General features: G+C 55.0%; 6 protein-coding genes across 6 annotated transcripts; 2 read left to right on the top strand and 4 right to left on the bottom strand.

Annotated features, from left to right (window-relative positions):
- Positions 1 to 1,875: 1,875 nt before the first annotated feature.
- Positions 1,876 to 3,697, bottom strand: ColSpa_04365 (uncharacterized protein; the record flags this gene model as incomplete). The annotated part of the gene is made up of 12 exons (XM_049270577.1): positions 1,876 to 1,947; positions 2,203 to 2,244; positions 2,603 to 2,654; positions 2,710 to 2,766; positions 2,816 to 2,878; positions 2,944 to 2,998; positions 3,049 to 3,085; positions 3,135 to 3,201; positions 3,256 to 3,301; positions 3,358 to 3,384; positions 3,444 to 3,569; positions 3,628 to 3,697. 12 exons carry the CDS (start codon positions 3,695 to 3,697, stop codon positions 1,876 to 1,878), a joined length of 714 nt encoding a protein of 237 aa, XP_049126534.1.
- Positions 3,698 to 10,090: 6,393 nt separating this feature from the next.
- Positions 10,091 to 11,434, bottom strand: ColSpa_04364 (uncharacterized protein; the record flags this gene model as incomplete). Its single annotated transcript, XM_049270576.1, has 2 exons — positions 10,091 to 10,592; positions 10,647 to 11,434. The coding sequence occupies 2 exons, from the start codon at positions 11,432 to 11,434 to the stop codon at positions 10,091 to 10,093; spliced, it is 1,290 nt and encodes a 429-aa protein (XP_049126533.1).
- Positions 11,435 to 12,487: 1,053 nt separating this feature from the next.
- ColSpa_04363 (DASH complex subunit duo1) lies at positions 12,488 to 13,226 on the top strand (the record flags this gene model as incomplete). Its single annotated transcript, XM_049270575.1, has 2 exons — positions 12,488 to 12,748; positions 12,807 to 13,226. 2 exons carry the CDS (start codon positions 12,488 to 12,490, stop codon positions 13,224 to 13,226), a joined length of 681 nt encoding a protein of 226 aa, XP_049126532.1.
- An 83-nt stretch (positions 13,227 to 13,309) lies between these two features.
- ColSpa_04362 (ribonuclease HI) lies at positions 13,310 to 14,626 on the bottom strand (the record flags this gene model as incomplete). Its single annotated transcript, XM_049270574.1, has 1 exon — positions 13,310 to 14,626. The coding sequence occupies one exon, from the start codon at positions 14,624 to 14,626 to the stop codon at positions 13,310 to 13,312; it is 1,317 nt and encodes a 438-aa protein (XP_049126531.1).
- A 991-nt stretch (positions 14,627 to 15,617) lies between these two features.
- On the top strand, positions 15,618 to 17,774 carry ColSpa_04361 (DNA replication licensing factor mcm10; the record flags this gene model as incomplete). Its single annotated transcript, XM_049270573.1, has 1 exon — positions 15,618 to 17,774. One exon carries the CDS (start codon positions 15,618 to 15,620, stop codon positions 17,772 to 17,774), a length of 2,157 nt encoding a protein of 718 aa, XP_049126530.1.
- Positions 17,775 to 18,497: 723 nt separating this feature from the next.
- On the bottom strand, positions 18,498 to 20,927 carry ColSpa_04360 (putative secreted glycosidase; the record flags this gene model as incomplete). Its single annotated transcript, XM_049270572.1, has 3 exons — positions 18,498 to 19,083; positions 19,141 to 19,818; positions 19,867 to 20,927. The coding sequence occupies 3 exons, from the start codon at positions 20,925 to 20,927 to the stop codon at positions 18,498 to 18,500; spliced, it is 2,325 nt and encodes a 774-aa protein (XP_049126529.1).
- Between the last annotated feature and the right edge of the window lie 1,165 nt (positions 20,928 to 22,092).

Here is a 22,092-nt window from a genome sequence, read left to right as displayed (position 1 = left end):
GGTCATATGACAAGACCAGGCTATCAGAAGAACGCTGGATCAGAAACGTTCATATATTACCTAATGGCCGTTTTATTATTATTTGCATTGAATACTTTAAAGCAAAAGCCTTCTTAAAGGCTAGCTTTTTAGAAATTGATGTAGCTTTTAAGATGGTTAAAGGAGAAACGAATACCTTTAAAATATGTGGATGGAACTCAGATGCCCAGAGTATGTTAAGCATATGCTGAATATGATCTGGACACATGCACTAACTATACTAGAAATTGATTCATACGTCTATGCATGGACAAACCTTCACTCACGAGACGGTTATAAGCTTCTCTTTAAGTATTGCTTTGAGGAGCTTTATCAGGTAACTGGTATAAAGCGAGAATGGTTTCATATTGATCCTTCTTCTCCTTCTCCTATTTATGCTATTACAATGGATATGGATGGTAAACAAGCTGGTGGTAAGTTACTTTTGAGTATATTTTATACTTATTCGTGATCTATGCGTAGCATATGCTGAGTATATAGCAGGCTTAGGCGATTACCTCACTGATCTTGACCCTTCAAGAACATGGGAGGAACATCTATGTCACGTGTTAATCTTTTGCAAGGTTCATGTGCGACGAAATTGGCGTAAGAAGTTTCCTGATCACCCAGCTGAGCAAGAGCTATGGAGAGTATGGCAATCAGACTCTTCCTCAGCATATGCAGCGCATATTGCAGGCATCACCAAACAATATCCAGAGACAATATCCTGGTTTAAGGGAAAAAAGTCTCGTTGGATTATGTCTGGTCTTGCTATTTCTATTAGCAATATTCAACCTGAAGCTATGGTATTAGCCCGGAAGTATGATAATATTGTTGAATCAAGCCATAGCCAAGATAATTGGGCTGTTGGAAAACGACTTCAGCTTCTTGCTGCTGTACTTCGGTAAGTGATAGACTCGACATACTCCCGGCATATGCGTTGCATATGTCCAGCACATACAGATACTATACCTAACATCTTCTAGGCTTAAGCTTCATGCCTTCCAAGAAGCAAAGAAAACGAACATCCTCACTCAGACTGGAATTGAATCTTCATGGAGGAATCAGAGCCAAACAGCAAGATATACCCGCTCACTTGCAAAAGGAAACAAAAGACAAAAGCAACAAGCACAACGTCGACAAAATAACCCAGATCTTCCATTTAACCCCCATAATGCATATGATACACCAATACTTAGCATTGAGGAGGGTGATGTTGCAAGTGGCCAAGAATTATCTGATGACGAGAGCACAGCTCTCCGCATATCCTCAGCATATACTGAGCATATTCCAAGCACACCTTGTGCATCCACACCGCTCATGCAGACCCCATCCTTAGGGTCATCTCCACCTTTACCTGCTTCATCATTGGCATCATCACCACTCACAGTTCGTTCCCACCCACGAAAAAGAGCAACACACTCACGGTCAATGGGTCAACGTGAAGTAGATGCATTTACACAGCGAAAAGAGGCACAAAGTCGTTCGCAACAGCAACGCTTTCAGGCTGAAAGAGAGCAAGATGAAATCAGGATTCAACAGCTTGAATATGAAGTAGAAAAGCTAAGGCGACAAAAGCATATCCGGGACTTAGAGGCAGAGGCAGCTCAGCTAAGACAGGATCTAGATAAGGAATAAGCAAAGCATATCACCAGTATCATTTCAGCATATGCACAGAACATGTATAGCATAGGAGGAGCATCGTCCTCGTTGTCATTAACTACCGCGGCGATTCTCAGCATATGCTGAGTGTCTGTCGACGCTCTCTACTCTATAGACGTAATTCATTCCCAGTTTGTTCCCAGCATATGCTTAGAGACTTGCACTCTATTGGTGCAGTTGATGCTTGGCATATGCTCAAATCTCGTTCGGGTTCTCGAACTTAATCTCCTCCTGCGCGGGGCGGGCGGAGCCTGTTCTCGGGATTAGCTGTGCATATGCTGAGTATGTGCGGGATGTACTCACGGAGAACGCGAGAGGAGGAGGCGGGGGCCTTGCCCTTCTTGCGGGGAGCTGATGCGTGGTTAGTGTTGAGCATATGCAGAGAGCATGCTGTGTACTTACTGGCCTTCTTGCGGGGAGGGGCCGGGGAGGGGAGGGAGGGCTCTCCTCACGGGGAGGGCCACCGCGCTGGACTGATTGTGAGCATATGCTGAGCATGTGTGGAGATGATGTTCTACTCACGTTCTTGCGCTTGCGCGAAGAAGGGGGGGCGGAGCCGCTGCGCTGCATCAAAGTTAGCTCAGTCCTGCATATGCCTAACGCATCCCCAGCACATATTCCCCATGTTGTTTGCTCGTGTTCGGTCGGTATCGGTTCGGTCGCGGCTCGGCGTGGCTGTGATGTTGGTGTTGGAGGGCAGAGACTCGACACATCCTCAGCATGTGCTAGGGATGTGTTCTGCTTGTTGAGAGCAGATGCCTTTTTGCTCCCCAACACCTTCCTCACAGCCACACGTCTCTGTGACTTGGCACCATGTCGCGGTGCCTTGTTGCGTTAGTTATGGGGGGATAGATGGCAAAGATATATGGTAAAGTAAATGGCATCCTCCGGATCCGAGCATATGCTCAGTAGATGCACTCACAGGGCGGTGGAAGTGCGTGCCATAGGTGGCCGCGAAGTTGGCGTCGTTGCGACTGGGATAGGACGTTAGCTGAGCATATGCTGAGAGTGTACCGGGGATGTACTCACGCAAGCTCCTCCATGCCGTCGGCATAGGTGTGGATGAGGCCGCCCTCAGGTCCAACACTGTCAGAGTGTCAGTTGTGCATATGCTGAGAAGAGACAAAGAACATACCCAGGCTCGCGAATGTAGTTCGCGTGGCGCCAGCCACCGGAACGAACCCAGTTCTGGATAGCACTGCATGAAGTCAGCATATGCCCAGTTGTGGAAGAGAAGAAGAAGCGCATATGCTCAGCACATACGTCTTGCCGGCAGCCTCCTCGGCAACGGTGGTGTTGACGCGGGGGCGGTTGGTGACTGGGATATTGTGAGCATATGCTGAGGATGTGCCAGAACTGTTCACGTACCAGCGCCAGCATGAGCCGTGCGGATGTGGCGGCGTTGCTGAGTGTAGTGTCAGTAATGTCCCAGCATATGCGGAGCATCAACTTACGGCAGGCTGGGAGGCGGTGACGGTGCCGCACATGGCGCCAGTGGCCGCATCGACGACGATGTCACAGCTGAGCGTATTGTCAGCATATGCTGAGATGAGGCAGAGACCATGCTGTACTTACACGCCGGTGTTGATGGAGGAGAGGTTGCTGGCGGGATTGGGAGCGTCTGAATTGATGGTCAGCATATGCTGGGTTTGTTCTCTGCCGCGGACCAGCACATACTGGCGTTCATCTCGGTGGTGACGGTGTCTGGTCAGAATGGTGTCAGCATATGCACAGCCTGCATCTGGGTGAAGCTGGATACTTACAGGCGCGACCGGCGTCATGGGCCTCGCGGACCTCTGCATCAATTGAGTTAGTGTTCAGCATATGCGATGCACAAGCAGGGTTCATACCATCGGGGACCCATCCGTCGTTGGGGTTGGGGATGGGGCCTGCATGTGATCAGCATATGGTCAAACGGAGCTCAACCCACACCCTGCATATGCTCACCATGGTGGTAGCCGAAGCGGCTAGGGTTGGCGGCATTGGAAATGCCGGGGTTGGCGTAGGGGGAAGTCATCTAGAATAGTGTCAGCATATGCAGAGGATGTGGTGAGAATTGATCGAGACAATACCGTGGTGGTGCTCGTTGGCGATTGTGGGATGGCTTGAAGAAAAAAGAAGAGGAGGAAAAACTTTTGCTGAGCAGCAGCTGAGGATATGCTGAGCGTACGCTGGCGCTAAGCCAATTGTGGATCTCAACAACAAAGTCACGTGCCTTTTTCGAGGAAAAAAACTTCACTGTGCCTGCGCTCGAGTATTCGCACATGACTAATCTTGCACAACTCTGATTTCCCACTTTCAGACCCCCCTCCGAGCTTTGATCCACTTTTCGGAAGCCCCCCTTGGCACTGCGAATACCCCCCCCGAACTGACAACCCATGGCTGGTCACCCTCCCGTTGGTTAAATTCGAATGGTTTGACTCGCTAGCAGGGGTTTGTAGTCTTCATACTCATCCTCATTCCATTGTCTCCTTTGCAGACGAACCTCGCCGGCAGTCAACGAAAAGGGGAACCGCCCAAGTTTACGGAACGATGTGTATCCGTATCCATGGACTATTCATGCCGGCGCCTGTCCGTCTGTTGGCTCTAGGTTCTGGACGAGCCACAGGCAGTTAATGTGTCTGTACGAAGCTCTCAACAGCCTGCCGGCCACATCTTGTGTCCGTAAAACACAACTGCCGTTCAAGGTTCACCATCTCTAAACAGTTCAGAGACCAAGTAGCAGATTCCAGCCAACCATCCCGAAATCCCCGCCCGCAGTTGAATCCAGCTACTTGCGGCGGCTTGCTCAGCGGCTCGCCCGGTTGTCCCTACTATCCGAGAGCCGACGAAACATCAACTTCCAACCATCAACCACTTGCCGTTATGCACCGTCCGCAAGTCGCCCTGAGGCTTCTTCACCTCCACATCTCCCCCACATTCGGTATTATCTCAGAGCACACAGTATGCCAAACCTAGTGACAAGCCAACTGTGAAAAGTATGGAAGTCTATCGACTCGTCCGAAAGCCATTACTCGCCGACTCAACGCCATAGATGCCGACCTAGCCCAAACAGCCGAATCTAGCTGGGCCGAAGAACCCCATGAAGCTGTCAAGTTTCACCAACGACATCGGATCCTAGCCGACTTCTCGTTCGCTCGGTTTGCTGATCGCCCCACCAACCTCTCGACCAAGACATTCAGCTTGACCTGATTCTCCCAATCTCCCAAGATCGTAATCTGGACTATCCGAAGTACGACAGACCCGGCGACTCGAAAGACGGAGTGCAACGTAACAAAAAACCAAACAAAAAAGAAAACCCGCATCTTGCCGCCCCCATCACCTGGTGGTCATCGAGCCAGGCTCGAGCAACGTATTCCGCTAACTCTGCCGGCTGAACTATAGAATCGGTCAACCAACCGGCTCGCTCACCGCAATGGACCACGCAGATCGATTGAGGCTGAGCACCTTCGGAAACTCTGTCTGCAACCATTACAACCACTATCGTCCACCAAGTCGTGACAGGGGACGTCGAGCCAAGTGGCAATCCTCAAGCACCCTCACCGAATAAACCCGCCTCCTGCCACGATCCGCGCCCGCAGCTTCGGATTCATGTCCGCGGCAATGCATCGACGCAGCTCCTGCGACTGAAGATGCGTCTTCGTATCCGGCGTGGTGAGGTCATGATCGATTCGGTCTTTTGATAGCGGTCGACGTGCAATTACCGTCGAGTGACGCTGTTTCGTGGAATCTAGCAGCGTGGGGCAACTCAGGTCCACCATCGGGGCTGTGCATCGCCCGCGGAATGTTTCACTGCGCAAACAACTCGGCGTGGTGCGCGCGTACCGTGACGAACGACACACCTTTGAGTGTAATTGACCATTGTCGACATGTGCGTTGAAACGCCAATAGCTCCGAAATTGATCGCCTCGGTGCTGCAACTGTACATTACTACGTATGGATCCGCGGGTGCGGCCTCGTTGCACTCGAACTACAATGCAACAGGTGTCTTTCAAGTGGAGACTTACCAAGTCTGTCAAGTTCCCAATTCGAATGTCTCGGAATCCAAGAAAGGAAAAAAAACATTTGAACGAGTCGCGGATAGAGAAAGCTCCCACCCCATCCAAACAATCCCATTCATTGACAGACAATGACAGGTTCGGTCAATCGCACTGTCCGACCTTCTGTGAGAAAACAAGAGCGCGCGCGCGCGCGTGTGTGTGTGTGTGTGTACTTTGCGCGACCCCTTCTTGGCAACGCTTGGCGAGCATTGGATACTGTGCGGCGGCCCTGTCCAAGTGCCTCCATCCCCAAGCGCCAAGATACAGATGCAAAGTGCAAACGTGGGAAGCCAAGTTTCTTAGCTCCCGTCCTCTTGGCAGCGCTGGACTGAAAGAGGAGAGAGGCTGTGATCGTCGTGTCTTGGCGATTTGCAACATCACGCGACAATTCTCCGACGGCGAAGCAGGCATTCAAGGCATGTCAAGGAGTTGCGGACGGAAAAGAAACGGCGAGGCTCAGACGAGTCCGTTCTACCCTGCCACGCCAAGGACGATGTTATGCTGGTCGGCGTGTCTGCCGGTATAGCATTGGGAATAACGTCTTTTTCAAAATAACGGATCTAGCCCATGCCGGCCCAAACTTTTGATATCGCGTGCTTTTTCGTCAGTGAGCCTTGCACATCCAACCCGAACCCGTGACTGCCCCTCCCCGTCCGCGCCATTCGCGAGGGGCCAAGCCAGAGAACGCCCATCTCATCATGCCCTCCTCCCCCTTCACCGCCTCCCCAGCTCGACCCGTCTCACGCGGACCATGTCGCCGGACGCCGCGCCCTCGGCCTCGACGCCAAAGAAGCCGCCAACGGCCGTCCGCAGCGCCTCCTCCCAGAACCCGGCGACGACCCCCTTCAGGTCGCCGCCCGTCTGCTTGAAGTCCGGGAACGAGTTGACCTCGAGCAGCCACGGCCGCGCGTCGGCGTCCACGAGGAAGTCCAGGCCAAACACCTCGAACGCGTTGCCCAGCGGCTGGAAGTGGATCGTCATCTCCCTGGCGGCGGCCTCAAACACCTCCCCCGTGACGTCGCAGATGCGCGCAAAGATGTCCTCGGCCGTCGCCGCCGGCAGACCCCCGCCGCTCTTGTCCCCCGCGGGCGAGACGAGGTCCCAGAACTGCTTCACCGGCGGCAGGGCGGGGTCCTCCTGCCCGCCCTGGAGGCAGGTGTTTGTCAGGTGCCCGTCCAGGTCCGCGTCCTCCCACGGCGCGCGGTAGGCCTTGCCGGCGAACAGCGCCAGCATCGGCCGGTAGACGTAGACGTCGAGGCTGCCGACGCAAAGGACGTACGTGCGGATGTGGAACTTGCGCGCGTCGCCCGCGAGGAGCAGCGGCGGGTGGATGTACGGCTGGGCAATGAAGTGGCGGAGGTGCGACGTCGTGATGTAGTCTCCCCCCTTTGCCCCCTCCTCCGTAGTCGCCGCCTGCTCTGCCTCGTCCTCCTCGTCGTCGCTGTCGGGCCTCTCCTCTTCCCACTCGTCAAAGACGCCCTGCAGCTCCTCCATCGAGCTGAACAGCCGGATCCCCTGCCCGCGATCGCTCATCCCCGGCTTCAGGATCCACCACTCCCTCTTGCCTTCCTCCTCGATGCCCTCGTTCCTCTCCATGCTCTCCCGCAGGTCAAACGCCTCGACGAGCGCGTCGTCCAGGAACTCGGCGTAGTCGACCTCAAAGTGCTCCCCGCGCTTGACGTGCGTCTTCAAGGAGGAACCGGGGTGCTTCGCGACCCAGTGGTCCACCGTCGACGAAAGGTAGTGCTTCCGGATGAGCGCCTTGCGGATGACGTAGCTGTTGACGAGCGCGGTGGACGGGTGCGAGGCGACGTGGTCGAAGTCGAGGGCCTCGTAGGGCGCGATGTGCAGGATCTTGGTGTCCGGGGACGGGAGGGCGGCCGCAAGGGCGGGCTCGGCGTTGTCGGGTCCAGAGGGTGCCGGGAGGAGGGAGTAGGCGCCCGGGAAGAGACGCTGCATGGCATCAAGGATGAGGGGCTGGACATACGGGTCCTCGTAGTTGATGACGGCGTGGAATTTCGGGTTCGACACGGCTGTGGTTGCGACGTTCCTCACAGGGAGGTTAGTCGAGGACGCCGCTTGCTCCTCGCTAGACCCTTCAGTTTGAGGGCTGTCACTACAGACAAAGAGACGTGAGAAAATGCTTCTGTGGTTTATTGGCTGCAAAAGCGATCGAGAGCGTAAGAGTACATGCCGAGCCTGCCCGCTGCCCTCTAAACCCGTCTTGCTCGTTCTCTTTTGCCCCTTTGGGTGTCGTGCTCTCATGCTTCATGCTCTCGTGTAATAACGTCCAGACATCCTACCTGGCTTCTTTCGCCATGTCATGCTCTCACTCTTGCAGGCACCATGGTCGCATGGCCTCTCTTTCTCGCCGCGCCTCTCTGAACTCCAAGGGCTCACTTACAGAATCAGCTCCTTTTGGTGCAGTTGCTCGGCAGCATGCCAGAAATTGGCCTTCAGGGGCGTCACACTGCATTGCCAAGTCAGTATCAGGCCTAAACGACGGCAATTAGCCAGCAAAAAGGGGAAACGTACCTCGTGTAGCCCTCCTTGACAGCCCACCCATCGTTGCCAGGCGCTGCCTCTTCGACGCTCTGGTATACATCAGTGAATCTAGGCGCCCACTTGAAGTGCTTGTGCTTGTGTCCACCCGCGCCCTCGACCTTCTTCGCGTCGCCGCCCTGGGCCTCGCCGCCGGCTCCCTCGCGGATCTTCTGCTCCTCTTCATCCTCATCACCCGCATCCCCATCAACCTCCTGGAAGCAGCTGCCGTCACGCCAGTAGTTCTGCAGCATGTTCGTAAAGTACGTCTTGTGCGTCTCGACGCCCTCGACAAGCGGCACGTTGACGCTGTACAGATCCACCTCGTCGCCGGCCGGCCACTGCTGGTACAGCTTCTCAATGACCTTGACTGAGTGCCTCGCCGCACCTTCGATGATGACGGGGTCGTGGTTCCGCGAGAAGAAGGCGTAGCTCAGCGCAATGGCCTTGCGCTTACACACGGCAGCCTCGAGCGCGCCGCCCAGCGTGCCCGAGCTCAGCGCGAAGACGGCCGTCGTGTTGCGGCCGTAGTTGGGGCCGCTGACAACGAGGTCAATGGGGCCGCGCTCCTGGAAGAAGTGGTGCAGGCCGATCTGCACGCACGACGCCGGGGTGCCGTCGACGAGGATCCACTCGTCGTCGGCGCCGTTGGGCGAGGGCCGCGTTGAGGTCGTGCCCTCGGTGCCGAAGAGACCCTCCGTCGATGGGCGGTAGTAGAGCGGCTTGACGGTTTGGCCGATCATGTGCGCTTTGCCGATCCAGGAGCGCTGGGTGTGCGGCAAGCAGACGGAGACGGTGTGGCCGGCCTGCTGGAGCTGGTGGATGAGGGAGTGGACGTAAGGAGAGGAGTGAGGCGACGGGGGCCATCGTCATTGGTGAGGAGGATATGCATGCTGGCGGTTGTTGCGGTGTTGCTTGTGAGTTGAGTTGATGCGTGCGTGGAGGGAGAGAAGAGGTTAAAAGTAGAATATTTCGGGGTTAGGAAATGCCCCGCGGCAAGAGACGGATTGGCCTTGGCAAGTTGGTCACGATGACCACTAGGCCTCGCTATGACAACTACAAATGGCGGTGCTGGAGGGGGTTCAGGCAGTGACTACCGGCAGCTTGGGCTTGAGGAGAATGAAACTCACTGGTGGTGAGTTGTGGGTTACCTAAGTGTTTGACTGAAGGAACTTGATGAGGCAGAGACTCGGAGCGCAAAGTGGGATGGAGGGGTTGCAATAGTGGGGCAAGTTGACGTTTGTTGGACACGGGCGCCCCCGGTGCCCGCTCTCGGAGGAAACGGCGGGCAACGTCGGGCCTTACCATAGCACCGATCATGGTCGGGTTCTTGGCTTACATGAGCAATCCCAGGCCAAGGCTGTTGTATCGTTGGAAGGAATTTTGCAAGTCACTCAACGCCCTAAAGACGCAACGAAAGATGGAACAAGGGAATGTTGTCACAGAGTCATTCTTGGCTATCCTAGAGTGTAGGCCTCAAAGAGCCGCCCAAAGCGCTCTCACAACACGCAAGGCGAGGTCTTCGTAAAGTTTGACCAACAAAATGCTCGGACCCTATCTACCAGGGCTCACAAGCGTTCTTTCCATTATCCGTAGACCAGAAACAAGTCTACCCTAGTAAAAATCGGGACTTCAGCTGGGAGATATCTCAAACTTCCCCCAGCTACCATCTTATCCCCAGCCCATGAAAGTAAAGTAATCGTTACACAAAAGCCTATCAAGAATTGTGCTTCCTCATCCCATAGCCCTGATTGAAGAGACAATGACCCAAACTCCAAATTGCTTGGGTATGCAAAGAACGATGCTCGAAAAGACCTCAAACCTCCGCATTAGTTACGGGCTCGCTTCGGAGTAGATGCTACCAGATCATCTCCCGTACGTTTGGTAGACGAACCCTCATGGCGGCTCTTGACCCGTGGCCAGTCGTCAAACGGACTCTGCCGGCCCTTGCGCTTGATGGGGGTCGCTTCTTCAGACTTCAGGCCAGATCGGGTAGTGCGTCTGGTGTCGGGGGGTGTAGCGACTGCCCGACCAAATTTAGGTGCTTGCGGAGTCGACGGGCAATCATCCTGGGTCTCTGCGGGGGTCTCCGGAGTTTCCTCTTCCTCCTCATGCTCCTCGAGGTGATGATCTTCGATGTCGGTAACGGCTTCTTCCTCCTCAAGGGTGGAGCCGGTAGCGGGCGCCTTGGGCGCGACAGGGAACAGCAGGCGCGGCTTGATCGCAGAGCGTGTGAGAGGCTTGCGGATGCGAGATTCGCTCGAGCTGCTCTCGTCGTCCTCCTCTTCGTCCTCGGGCTCGGCGAATTTGCGGAAAATCTTCTTTCCTCGGCTGCGACAGCGTTAGCAATGTTTCTGCAATAAGTAGATATGGGGTTCAACTTACAAGACATAGACCATGCCGTCCTCACGCTGGAGCGCCTCATCGACAGCCTGGGCAGCTTCACCGGGAACCGCAACCTTGCGTTTGCTGCGGCGGCGAGGGGGCTCATGATCAACGGCAGCGCTATCGCCGTAGAACGGGTTGTCGACGCTCTTGTCGGCTTCGGGAACGCGGTCTTGCGAGTCGGTGAAGATCTCAATCTGCTGCTCGACCTCCGTAGCGGTAAAGCTCTCCAACGAATTGCCGGAGTACTTCTTGGGGGTTCGCTTTTTCTTCGGGGTAGCCAGTGCCTCCTCCTCGGTCGGGAACAGATTGCGCGCTACCGACTTGATCTGGGCCGTCTGCTTCTCGGAGGGTGCCTTCTTGGGCGTCTTGGCTGGCGTGGGCAGCATACCGGATCGGCGGGTGACGGAGGCGTTGGTGGATTGGTGGTCCATTCTGTCACTTCCGAGCGACGAAGCGGCGTGAGAACTGCTGGCGGCGGACAAAAATCCAGCCGCTCTTCGGACGGAATCTTGAGCGGGCTGGCGCTTCTTCTGAGGAGTGGAGGCCGGCGACATGATGGCGGCGGCGACGGAAGGTGCGACGGACTTGCGGGTTGATCGTGGAGGAGTGCGGTGGGATGGCGGTTGGGGAGAAGGAGTTCGGTTGGCAGCTCGACGGGATGAAATGCGCGCCGACTTGCGAGGAGAGTAGTGTTCCCAGTTGTCGCTCCAGCCGTGTTTGGGCGTTGGCGGAGTTCGGATGGTAGGGGGAGGTGAAGGTGTTGATGCTGCGAAGATGGTCGCCATTTTTGTGTCGGAAAGGGCAGGCAGGAGGCAGGCAGGCCGAGCGGTCTAGTACCAATGCACCGTCACTTCCTATTCAGTCTCGTAGCAATACTCCAATTGCGCATCCAACTCTTTTTTGAGTTGCGAATGCGCGCGGTTGTTCTTATGTTGGGTTGTGTTGGTGATCCGGATGAGGTGAGGGTGATAAAGGATAAGGTAAGGTGCAAGACTCGGGATGAACTCAGGCGGTCAGAGTTCAAAGAAGGGGGCAGACCTGATGAATTTGATAATAATAGGCAGGCGCAAAGGTTTTGAAAATGGGTGAGTTTGTGATGTCTCTGGTTGCTCTGGCTACAAGTGTTGCAAGTGAGATGTGGATGTGTGGAATGGATTGATGTTCGCGACTATGGGGTGCGGCAGTTGGGATGCAAGAGGAAACGGGCACAAAACGTGGGAGGAGGCTGGAGGCTAGGAAATGTAGAGGCTGGGGGATTCAGGGTGAGGCGACCCGAGGGTGAAGTGGGCAGGAGTCGAGCTCTCTCTGCAGTGAGTGCACCAGCCCCAGCCCCCCCCGTTTTGCACCTGCACCTTCCACTTTACCGCTCTCAAGCCTCAATTTTCCATTCAAATTAAGCGAGCCCCACTACTTTACCGGCGGGGGCAGCTACGCGTCGACTACTTAGGAGACGCGAATTTTCGCGAGACACAACAGGTACTGCCAAGCAGCCAACTGAGTGCCCAGCTCAGTGCGCCAAACACACTTCAGCGCTAAGGTACTCTTCGCGGCAGGGGTCTGTCTCTCTTGCTTGCAGCCCCTCACTGGCGCATCCCACATTTTCCACCCAAACGGCCGGCCAGGCACCTCCAATCTGAAAGTCTCAATTCATCAACAAATAACGTCACACTCGTCCCCGCGCCGCGCTTCCGTCTCAAGGGTTCAGACTTGGCCAGACCGCGCTCCGACCAAACCACATTTCCTTCAATCCAAACCTGGAACAATAACAACCAAATAAGGATACCTCAGCCACAAGCTAAGGTCGCTGCAGCTGGACCCTGACTGCCTCGCACACCATCATGGCTGACTACACCGACGATTCCCTCACCGAGGACATCTGGGCCTCGCCCGGTCCCGAAGGCGAAGGTGCCCCTCCATCCGATCGGCCCAAGACCCCTAGAACGCCCAGAACCCCGAAAACACCAAAGACGCCAGCGAACCCAAACACCACTTTTGACAGAGAAGCGGCGTTGCGGAAAGAGCTGGAGGGTGTGCGCAACATCAATGCTGCTATCGAGGGCATCATCACCACCCTCGACAAGGCTAAGGGCAACATGAATGTCTGCCACTATGCCCAACATCCTTGTGTCTTGACTCCGGCTGACCCCTTTTTTACAGACCGTTGGCAGCACCGTATCGAACGCATCCACCCTCCTCAACACCTGGACTCGCATCCTTTCGCAAACCGAACACAATCAGAGACTCATTTTGAACCCCAACTGGCGTGGCGCAAGCAACGACTTGGTGGAGATCGAGGCAGAGGCAGTCCAGAAGCAGCAGCTCGCCGAGAGACGAGCCGCCGAAGAGGAGAGGCGACGTGAGGCTGCCCGTCGAAAGAGAGAGGAGGAAGATGAAGAGCGGCAGAGACAGGCGGCCGTCGGCAATGCGCCGCGTGGGCGAGGCGTCTCTCGCGGTCGGGTTCGTGGCACGACGAGCACCACTCGCGGCCACAGCTACTCGAGTAGCACATCGAGGATCGGCAGAGGTGCGGCGAGCGTGCGTGGTGGATATCGTGGGCGAGCTAGAGGTTCGGAGTAAGAGGGCGACGATACAGGTTGTTTGCGAACGAGTACCGATACCCCAGCAATGCATTCAAGCGGTCGGCCGCTGGCTATCTCGGCCTATTTCTTCTTGAAAAAGTCGCTCATTTTCTTCATGCCCTTGGTGTTGACCTTCTCCAAGGCCTTGACGCCGCGGCTTTGAGTGGCCTTCTTCTTCTTTTCCTCCTCCATCTTCCGCTTCTTCTCATCCCGGGCCTCTTCCTCCTCCTCATCAAGCATGCGCTTCCTAGAGTAGTCGGCCATGGACCGGGATGATGCAGCCTCTGCGCGAAGCTTGGTGAGTTGAGCCAGGTAGTCGTCCAGAGGCGAGAAGTCAACGCCCGACGTTTCCTTATCGGCAAGGAGCTCCTTGAGATTCGGTGTCATCGCTGTCGCAATGTAGCTAGAGCAGATGAAGCTGAAGGCAACCCTGAGTCTTTGGAGACTAGTCACCTCATCAGATGCGTGGATCGCGCTCACCACTGTTTCCTCAACTACCTCGCCCCCAACAGAAGTAGCTGTCGTTGAAGCGTTCGAGACAGCTGTGGTTGTGCTGTCTTCTGTTGGAATGGAGGACTGGGACTCTCCGGACTCGTTCTTGGGCGTAGGTGTGTTGGATTCGTCGGTGGTCGTCTCGGGAGCCTGCTTGATAGTTACACCCATGGCTTGTGATTTTTGTACCTGAATAGGCGCTTCCAAGGCTTTCTTGACGAACTTCTCCTCCATGCTGGCGGGAAGACCGTTAGAGCTCATTGAGCGGGCCTTCGAGAGAATTTGAAGAACGAGCTTCTTCTCGCTCAGCCGGTACATCTTCTCATCGCCAGCATCGACAGTATCGCTAATAGACTCCATTCGTGATTCGAGTAGGGCTCGAGTCTTGGGGCATCGGAGAGCCTCGGACATGTGGGAGGATGATGTAGACAGCGCATCGAAGTGGTCGTCGCTGGAAAGGAAGAGACGCTTCGTCTCTGACGTTTTGGCGTTGGTAGGCCCGAAGAGGCCAGGTACCAGCAAGAAGAGGGGGTCAACGGGTGTCGCGACGAAGAGGTCTGCGCCGTTGGTGACCTGGGCTTCAGGTTGTAAACCATCCTTGGGCTCTGATCTTTCCAAATTGCCCGCAGGTGTCTCAATCATCCAGCTTCTAGGTGTTGTCTTCGGTGCTGCAATTTTCGTGAACTCATAAATGCCCGTGTCCGGGCATAAAAGATACCGAGTGGGTTTCGAGTAGCGAGGGTTGGGCAAAGATACTATGCGAGCTTCTTTTGTGGCTTTCTTGGGAACAATGAATAGCTTCGGGGCGTTGGGCGACTCCTCGGGTAAGGTATATTTGGCCGTCGAGGTGTTGCTGGACTCGGTTTTTGCTGCCGGCGCAGGCTTGGTGGATCTTGTTCTCGCCATGACTTGAGGTGATTGTCCAAGTGAGTCCCAAAATCTTCCAAGCTCACAAAAAAAAGTCAATCAATTGACAATACCAAAAGAAGATAACAATGCGTGCCAAAAGGAGAGACAGGAAGTGTAGGGAGGATTGGTAGTGAACAATCCAGCTTGCAGTCTTCGTGAAAGTATGCCGCGGAACGACGGGTGGTAGGACCCGTCTCAATTGGACCCTGCTGCGCTCAGACTGTGACAGTGGACGCGACGCGCGCACTCAATTAGAAGGTGGAGCGCGTCTTCAGGGGTCCCACGCGACTACAGCCAATAGAAGCACGGTAAAACCTGGCATCACTCCACGTCAAACTCCTCTTCTGAGGCTAGTCGCCTAGGCTTATCGTGACGACAAGTTCAGATGCGACAACTCGATAACGATTGAGGCATTCCGACCGCACTCTTCGTGCTTTTGCATTCCTTTACTTTTCATAGGAGGTTCGGCTTGCAAACTCCGACGTCGCTCCTTTCGCCGCCTCCCCGCCTTCATTGGTACCTCATTTCTCAGCCTCTCCTTTGTTCTTGGATTGCGATTGTTTGTTTGCTAGCACAGACCCCTCCATCAACCAACAATTTGGGTGTTGCGCCGAGACGAAGTTGACCAGGCCTTGTGGCGGGTCATGGGCCTTGTGGCGTCGAAGCTCTATCAAGTGGCCTTCCCTAAGAAAGGCTGGAAGACAACCGCTGCTGCGCTACTCACCCCGTCATCGTGATTACCTGGCAATATGCCTCCCGGTTCGTTACCCCACGAGACTTTGTTGACCAACATCATAACATTGATATAGCCCCACCCAATGAGCCTCAATGGCCCCCTCGATCCCCCCACGAAGTCCTCGCTAGCACACCAGGCGGCCGCGACCGCCTAAGGCGTCTCGTGAATCGAACATCACCTTCTCCTTCTCCGCTGAGGAGGGGGCGAGCAAACTCCACACTATCGGTGCGATCGTTGAACCTACAAGACGAGATGGATGACCAAGAGGACGAGGACGAGGAGACACTCCAGTTGAAGTTGCAGGAAATTCAGGCGAGGTTGAGGTTGAAGAAACTGCAGAGCGCAAGAGAGAGGACGGCGGGAGCTGTGTCTCCTAGGCGCAGATCACCGCCACCGCAACAACCAAGGCCGATATCAAGAGGCTTAGGGCTCGGCGCAAATCGAGTAGCTCCGCGGCCCGAGTCGCAAGCTGCGATCGAAGTGCCCGTCTCTCCCGTCCGGAAGATGCAGCCACCACAGTCACAGACATCGCCGAGTCGGGTCCTACTAGGGATTGACAAAGGACTCAGAGGGAAAGATGTTTCGCTAAAACGAGCACCAAGCGTGTTGCGCAGGAATGCGAGCTCCCAAGATGGACAACAGTTCGGCGGTTATCTTCAAAGGTCAAGGACTCCGGCACCTCAGACCGAATTACAACGACCCATGAGTTTCAACGAAAGGCTGGCCGCGGCAAGGACGCAAGAGGTCGACCGCCAGGATTTAAGAGACAGAGTCCGAAAGGCCAGGTCTGGAGCGTTTGAGATTGGACAGAAGGACATTGACCAATTCAAACAGAAGGCGGTCGACCTTCCGGAGCAACCTGATGCTGCGCCGCAGTTCAGTAGGGAGGATATCCTTGGTGGAAAGGGCAAACCCGAACACGGACAGAGGAAACTTGACACAGTACCTGCCCTGCCAGCGCCAGCGCCAAAAGACGAAGACGATTCACAAGACCTCTATGAGCCTCCACCTGACTGGATGATGGCTGGACAGAATCCCAAAAAGGTCGCGCCCGCAGATGTACCCGAGGCAGAAGCATCGGCTTTCGAGCCATACTCCAGCTTTCATCTCTCACAGCGCATTCTTCCTCATCAGGTCTTGACAAGGACCTTGTCCGGAAAGAAGATCTTCAAGGTGCCAGAACTGCTACGCAAGGTCAAAGGCCCTGACTTCCAGCTTCCAGATATCGAACAGGACATCGTTGTCTTTGCCGTTGTCGCCAAAAAGTCAGAACCTCGCCAACATAAGCCCCGGCCAGATCAAAACGGCAAGCAGTCAGATAGAGGCAAGTACATGGTCATCACGCTCTGTGATCTCAAATGGGAGCTCGAGCTATTCCTCTTCAACTCAGGCTTTACCCGGTTCTGGAAGCTCACGGAAGGTACGGTCTTGGCCATCTTGAACCCAACCATTATGCCGCCACCAGTGGGCCGTGAAGCCACCGGCAAGTTCAGTTTGGTTATCAACTCTGATGCGGACACCATCATGGAGATTGGAAAGGCTCGCGACTTGGGCTTTTGCAAGTCCGTCAAGAAAGACGGAGAGTTCTGCAACTCATGGGTCAACAAAAAGCGGACCGAGTTCTGCGAGTTCCATACTAACGAGGCAGTCACCAAACAACGAGCGACGCGAATGGAAGTCAACTCTATGGACTTTGGCGGCATCGGAGAAAGGCATCGGTGGAACTCACGCCATATTCGGAACCCAGAACCTGAACAAAAGCAATACGACCGGGAAACACACAGCCACTGGTTCGCCACGAAATCAATGAGCTCGGCGCAACTCATCGACGGAGCTCAAGCACTTGCAGATCGGAGAGAAAAGGAAGAAGGGTTAAAAAAGCGAATGCTTGCCCAAGAGCGCGAAAGAGGGATCATGCAGCGTTTGAGCAAGATCGGCGCCGGCGCCGGCAAGGAATACATGAAGCAGTCGGAACGAACCCGCAACGCCGCATCTGCCCTCTCATCATCCGCCCCGTCGGCCAGCGCGATTGAGGAACGGCAGCGAGTCGATGCGAGGAACTTGGGTCTGATGGCTCCCAGGAGTAAGGAAATGGCGATCCATCTAAGCCCGATCAAACGCAAGAGGCCGCAGAGCGCGCAGTCCGGCTCGTCGATCGGGGTGTCGTCATCGTCGGCGGCCACCGGAGCTAAGGGCGGCTTCGGTTGGGGCGGTAGCCTAAAGGACAAGCTGGCCAAGATGAAGGACGGCGACAAGCTGAGCAACGACAAGCCGCCGGTGCGGAAGAAGACGAGGTTCGTGACGGAGAAGGGCATCCGCGAGGCCGGGAGAGAGAGCCTGGGGATGGATCTGCCGCAGCGGTCGGTTTCCTTTGAAGATGACGACGATGACGATTTGATTATTGTATAAAAGATCAGCAGCATCATTTTACTGGGTTTGGGGTCACTACGGACAGGAGAATTGGTTAGAAGACACCATCAAATGGGTTGGTCGGTCGGCTGGGAGGTGTCTGGCTTTTTACAGAGTAACGACTCCTGGAAGAGTCCGCTAAGAGCGGTTACGAGTACCAATCATGGATTTTAAAGACGGATTAAGAGCATAAAATCAGATACATTTCCAATCCCCGGCGATATTGGCCCAACGATGTCAAGTCAGCTACATATACAGGACTATTCACTGGATATCTCAAGACTTGTCACTTAGGAAGACCTGGCTGAAGAACCATGGCGTAGATGTCTACCTTTTCTCTATTTCAAACTTGGTCCATTTGTCATGAAATATACGTGAACGTCCTACAAGGCAAAGCATGTAAGTGCATTCGGACGATGGCTTGTGTTCGTCCCTGGACCGCCTAACGATGTCGACTCTGCCGTCGCCTGAAGAAGATAGCTTTTCATCCGGGTTCATTTCATATCATTATAAGCAACTCCGCGACCCTTGCTTCCCATTCCGACTGGCTGGTGTCTTCAAGGTGCAACCATGAGTATATCTCAGAGGTACGCAGTCCATGACCGGTGGTCTCTGCTTCGTCGGATCACGCGAGAGAGCAAGGCTCATATCTCTGGCCAAGTGTAGCGTGAATCATCCCAGATGGGCGAGTGAAGTATGTTCAAGAAGCTATCGCTACTAAACTCACAATCTCGACCCAGCGACATAGCTCGGAGGCCTCGCCTCTTTACTCTTTCCCCATTCCGACTCCTCGTTCCCCAACGTCAACTCCAACGTCTTGCCCTGGGTGAAAAAGTCGTGGCTAATCCAGCTCCTGTTGTACGTCTCGCCGTCCAGTTTGGCGCTCTGCACGTAGATGTTCTTGTATGCCGCATCAAACCCAACACACTTCACCGTCGCGTTCTTCCCCGTCGTGGGACTCTTGACAGTAACCTCCTCAAAGAACGGCGGCGTGATGAGATACACATTCTGCCCTGCCACAGGAAACAACCCCATCACAGAAAACGAGAGGAAGGCGCCCATGGCGCCCGAGTCGTCGTTCCCGGGCAGGCCGCCGTGCGTGGAGTTGAAGGACGAAGGGATGTACTTGTGAATCCGCTGCGCCGAGAGGCCAGGGCGGCCGGCATAGTGGTAGAGGTAGACAGTAAGAAACACGGGCTCGTTGGAGATGTCGGCCAGGGGCGAGGCGTGGAAGTAGTTGAGGCGGGAGATGAAGGCATCGTCGCCGCCCATCATATCAATCAGGGTCGAGGTTGCATGCGGCACAGTGCTGCGGGTGGTATCAGCTTGATGGTTGCTGGATGGATAATACTCTGAATCGACTTACAATTGGTATTGCCAGATGCTCGCCTCGAAAGTCTCGCTCGGGTTTGATGTCAATGAGCAAAACCCGGCAAGATTCGAGCAAGCTATTGGGTCTTGAAAACCCCACGTCCCGTTCATGTACTTTGGTTGGAAGAAACCGGTAAAATTGGTGTCGGCTCCATTGATCAGAGACTTCTGGTCGGGCTTCCACAGGTTTTGCCAGTTCATGCTTCGCGTCATATACTTGTCGTGAAGCGTATCCTCTCTCAGACCCCGAGCCAGCGTCGCGAGACAGTAGTCATTGTAAGAATACTCCAAGGTCCTCGACACGCTCCTCGAGTTCGTCCCGAAGCCGACGGGGTCGAAGTCCAGGTAAGGGATATAGTTGAGGTTCTTCCAGCTTGTGAGTCCACCACGGCCCTCGTATGACCACTCTCGGGGCTCGTCCTCGGCGTCTTTAGTGATGGCTTCGAGGGCTAGATTCCAGTCTATAGAGGTCAGGTTCTTGACGTAGGCGTCAACAAGGACCACGTCGGCGTTGGAACCGCCTTGCGTCCAGCCTTTGCACATGGACATACGACAGTCCGGCAGCCAGCCTTCGTGCTTGTATATGTCGAGCATTGAATTGACCATCTGCGTTTGAGCAACTGGGTCGATCACAGTGAGTAGTGGGTGTTGGGCGCGGAAGCTGTCCCACATGCTGTCCACTCGTTAGCGAGGCCGATTGGAGATAATGTTGGTTTCTTACCAGTAGAACGAGTCAAAATACGGGACACCACTATCCCAATACGGATTCTCGCCAGTGTAGTTCTGGGGCGAGATCATGTTGCGATACAAGCCGCTCCAGAAACTCCTTTGGAGATCTTCCGTCGCACCGCCTGCCTTGATCGACACAGAGTCTAGCTTCTCCCTCCAGGCATCCTTGGCCGTACTGACAAGCGAGTCGAAGTTGTTCATCGGATCAGGAATCTCCTTGTCGGCATTTCGGCATGCCTGGTCGCTGCTCTTAAATGACACGCCCACCCTGGTGGTGACGGTGTTGTTAGTCAGTTCCTCGAAGCGAACGAAGCCGCCGCCTTCAAGGTAGAACATGTTGAAACCTCGGGTGACGAAGAGCTCCTTGGGCTCGTTGCCGGCGCGGTTATTGACCCAGACCCCGGTGTCGAAGACTTTGGCCCCGAAGAAGTCGACGCAGTAGTGAAGCGCATACGACCCGGCGCCAAAGCTTGGCAAAAAGGTCCCATTGCCAACCATTCGGCCAGTGGGAGTATCGACCTTGACAGAAGCATTCTGTCGACTGGCCCAGAGATCCGTCAGATCCAACATGATGAGCGGGTGCTCATTCCCGCTCGGAAACGTGAACCGCATGAGCGCCGCATGTTCGGACACGGTCATATCGGTCTTCACGCCCGACGCCATCTCGACGGAGAAATACCCTGGCTCGGCGACGGTCTTATTCAGATTATACTGCGTCGCGCGGTCCCCGATCCGGAAGCGACAGTTGTTGAGCTCGTCGCCGGGGCAGACCTGCGGGAACAGCGGGAAATTGCCGAGGCTGGGGTTCCCTCCTGTTCCGCTGTCATGGACGATGCTGAAGCCGGTAATGTTACTGCCATCGGTGGCGAAGCCGCCCGTCTTTTCTCCATCGACGTCGGCGACGGCTTTAGCGAGGCCGTAGGGTAGCGTTGCACCGGCGAAGACGTTGCCGCCGCCCTGAGACCCGATCAATGGGTCGACAAAGGAAAGGGGGTCGAACGGCTGACAGACTGCTGCCGCTGTGAGGGCAACGAGTGAAGCGAGCAGGCGCATGGTGCTGGGTGCAGACAAGATGACTTATAGAGGATCAGATGAGATAGGCCCAAACGAGGCGATGGACATCGTGGACTTGGCGGTAGCGTTCTCAGATGAACGGAGCCTGCCCCTCATGGAGAACAGAATCTTCAGGAAGGATGCAAAACTGAGGAAGCCATCCAACTTTAAGGACATTGCATAGCTCACTCCGTGTTCAACACGCGCAGCGGCCGCGCGGGAACTCGGTAAAGTTATTCTACTAATTAAGCCTTAGTTGTTGACCCCGCGTCTGCTCCAAGCGGCAGGTGGTATCATGTATGTCTTCTGGTCCTCGTGGAAGCTCGGGAATAATAGATTGGAGAGCAAAACAACATGCCGATCACCAACCATGATGTGCCGTGCCACAACCTGCAGCCTGCTGCACTTCTTTGCCTGCATTTTTCTGCCCGGATCTCCGCTTGCGCGCGCACGCACGTACGCACTGCAGCGGACTTGAGCGAGTGTCCGACTCTGGAGTCCATCATTGGGACTTACAATGCTGTCTTCCTGCTTGATCCCACCCGAACCGTTGGTAGAGGTTTTGAGCGAAAGCGTTTTGTCAGATGCGTCGATGCGACAGAGGCACGATGAGAGAGCTTTGAGAGCCGTTTCTGCAAATGTTTCGACGAGGCCAACGTTGTTTGCAATGTTGGAAAACACAGAGTGAGTAAACCTGTGAGGACCGAAAAGACCCCCTAGCTCGTTTCTATTGCAGGGGTAGCTCGGCGGTGGAGGACCCCACAGTCTCCCGTTCCCCGCCCGTGAGTATCCGGCATGCCCCTTCATCTTCTCTCGTCCGCCTCATCTTCTGTCTGCCAACTGCTTGCGACGTGTATTCACAAAGATACAGGCGACCTCGACTTATGAGCCATGCCACAGGTTAAACACTTTCATCCGAACCTTGTTACGTCTCAAACCAGATGAACTCAATGAGTCAAATACTGGATGTTAGAAGGGCCCCCTGGAGTCGTGCGCCCGAAACACTCAATGCTCCAGCTTGGCCCCCCGGGAAATCGCCCGTGAATGGGGAAGGACACCTGGGCCCTTTGGATGCGACTCTCATCATTTCATAAGCTCTCATCTCCATTTCCGTCCTCCTTTGCTCTATCTCAACGTCGTTCTTGCTTCAACTCCATTCCGCTGA

Source organism: Colletotrichum spaethianum (genome assembly GCF_022836535.1).
Source record: "Colletotrichum spaethianum MAFF 239500 DNA, contig09, whole genome shotgun sequence".
In the NCBI taxonomy this organism is placed as follows: Eukaryota; Fungi; Ascomycota; class Sordariomycetes; order Glomerellales; family Glomerellaceae; genus Colletotrichum; species Colletotrichum spaethianum.
This window is presented reverse-complemented; position numbering and strand designations above follow the sequence as displayed.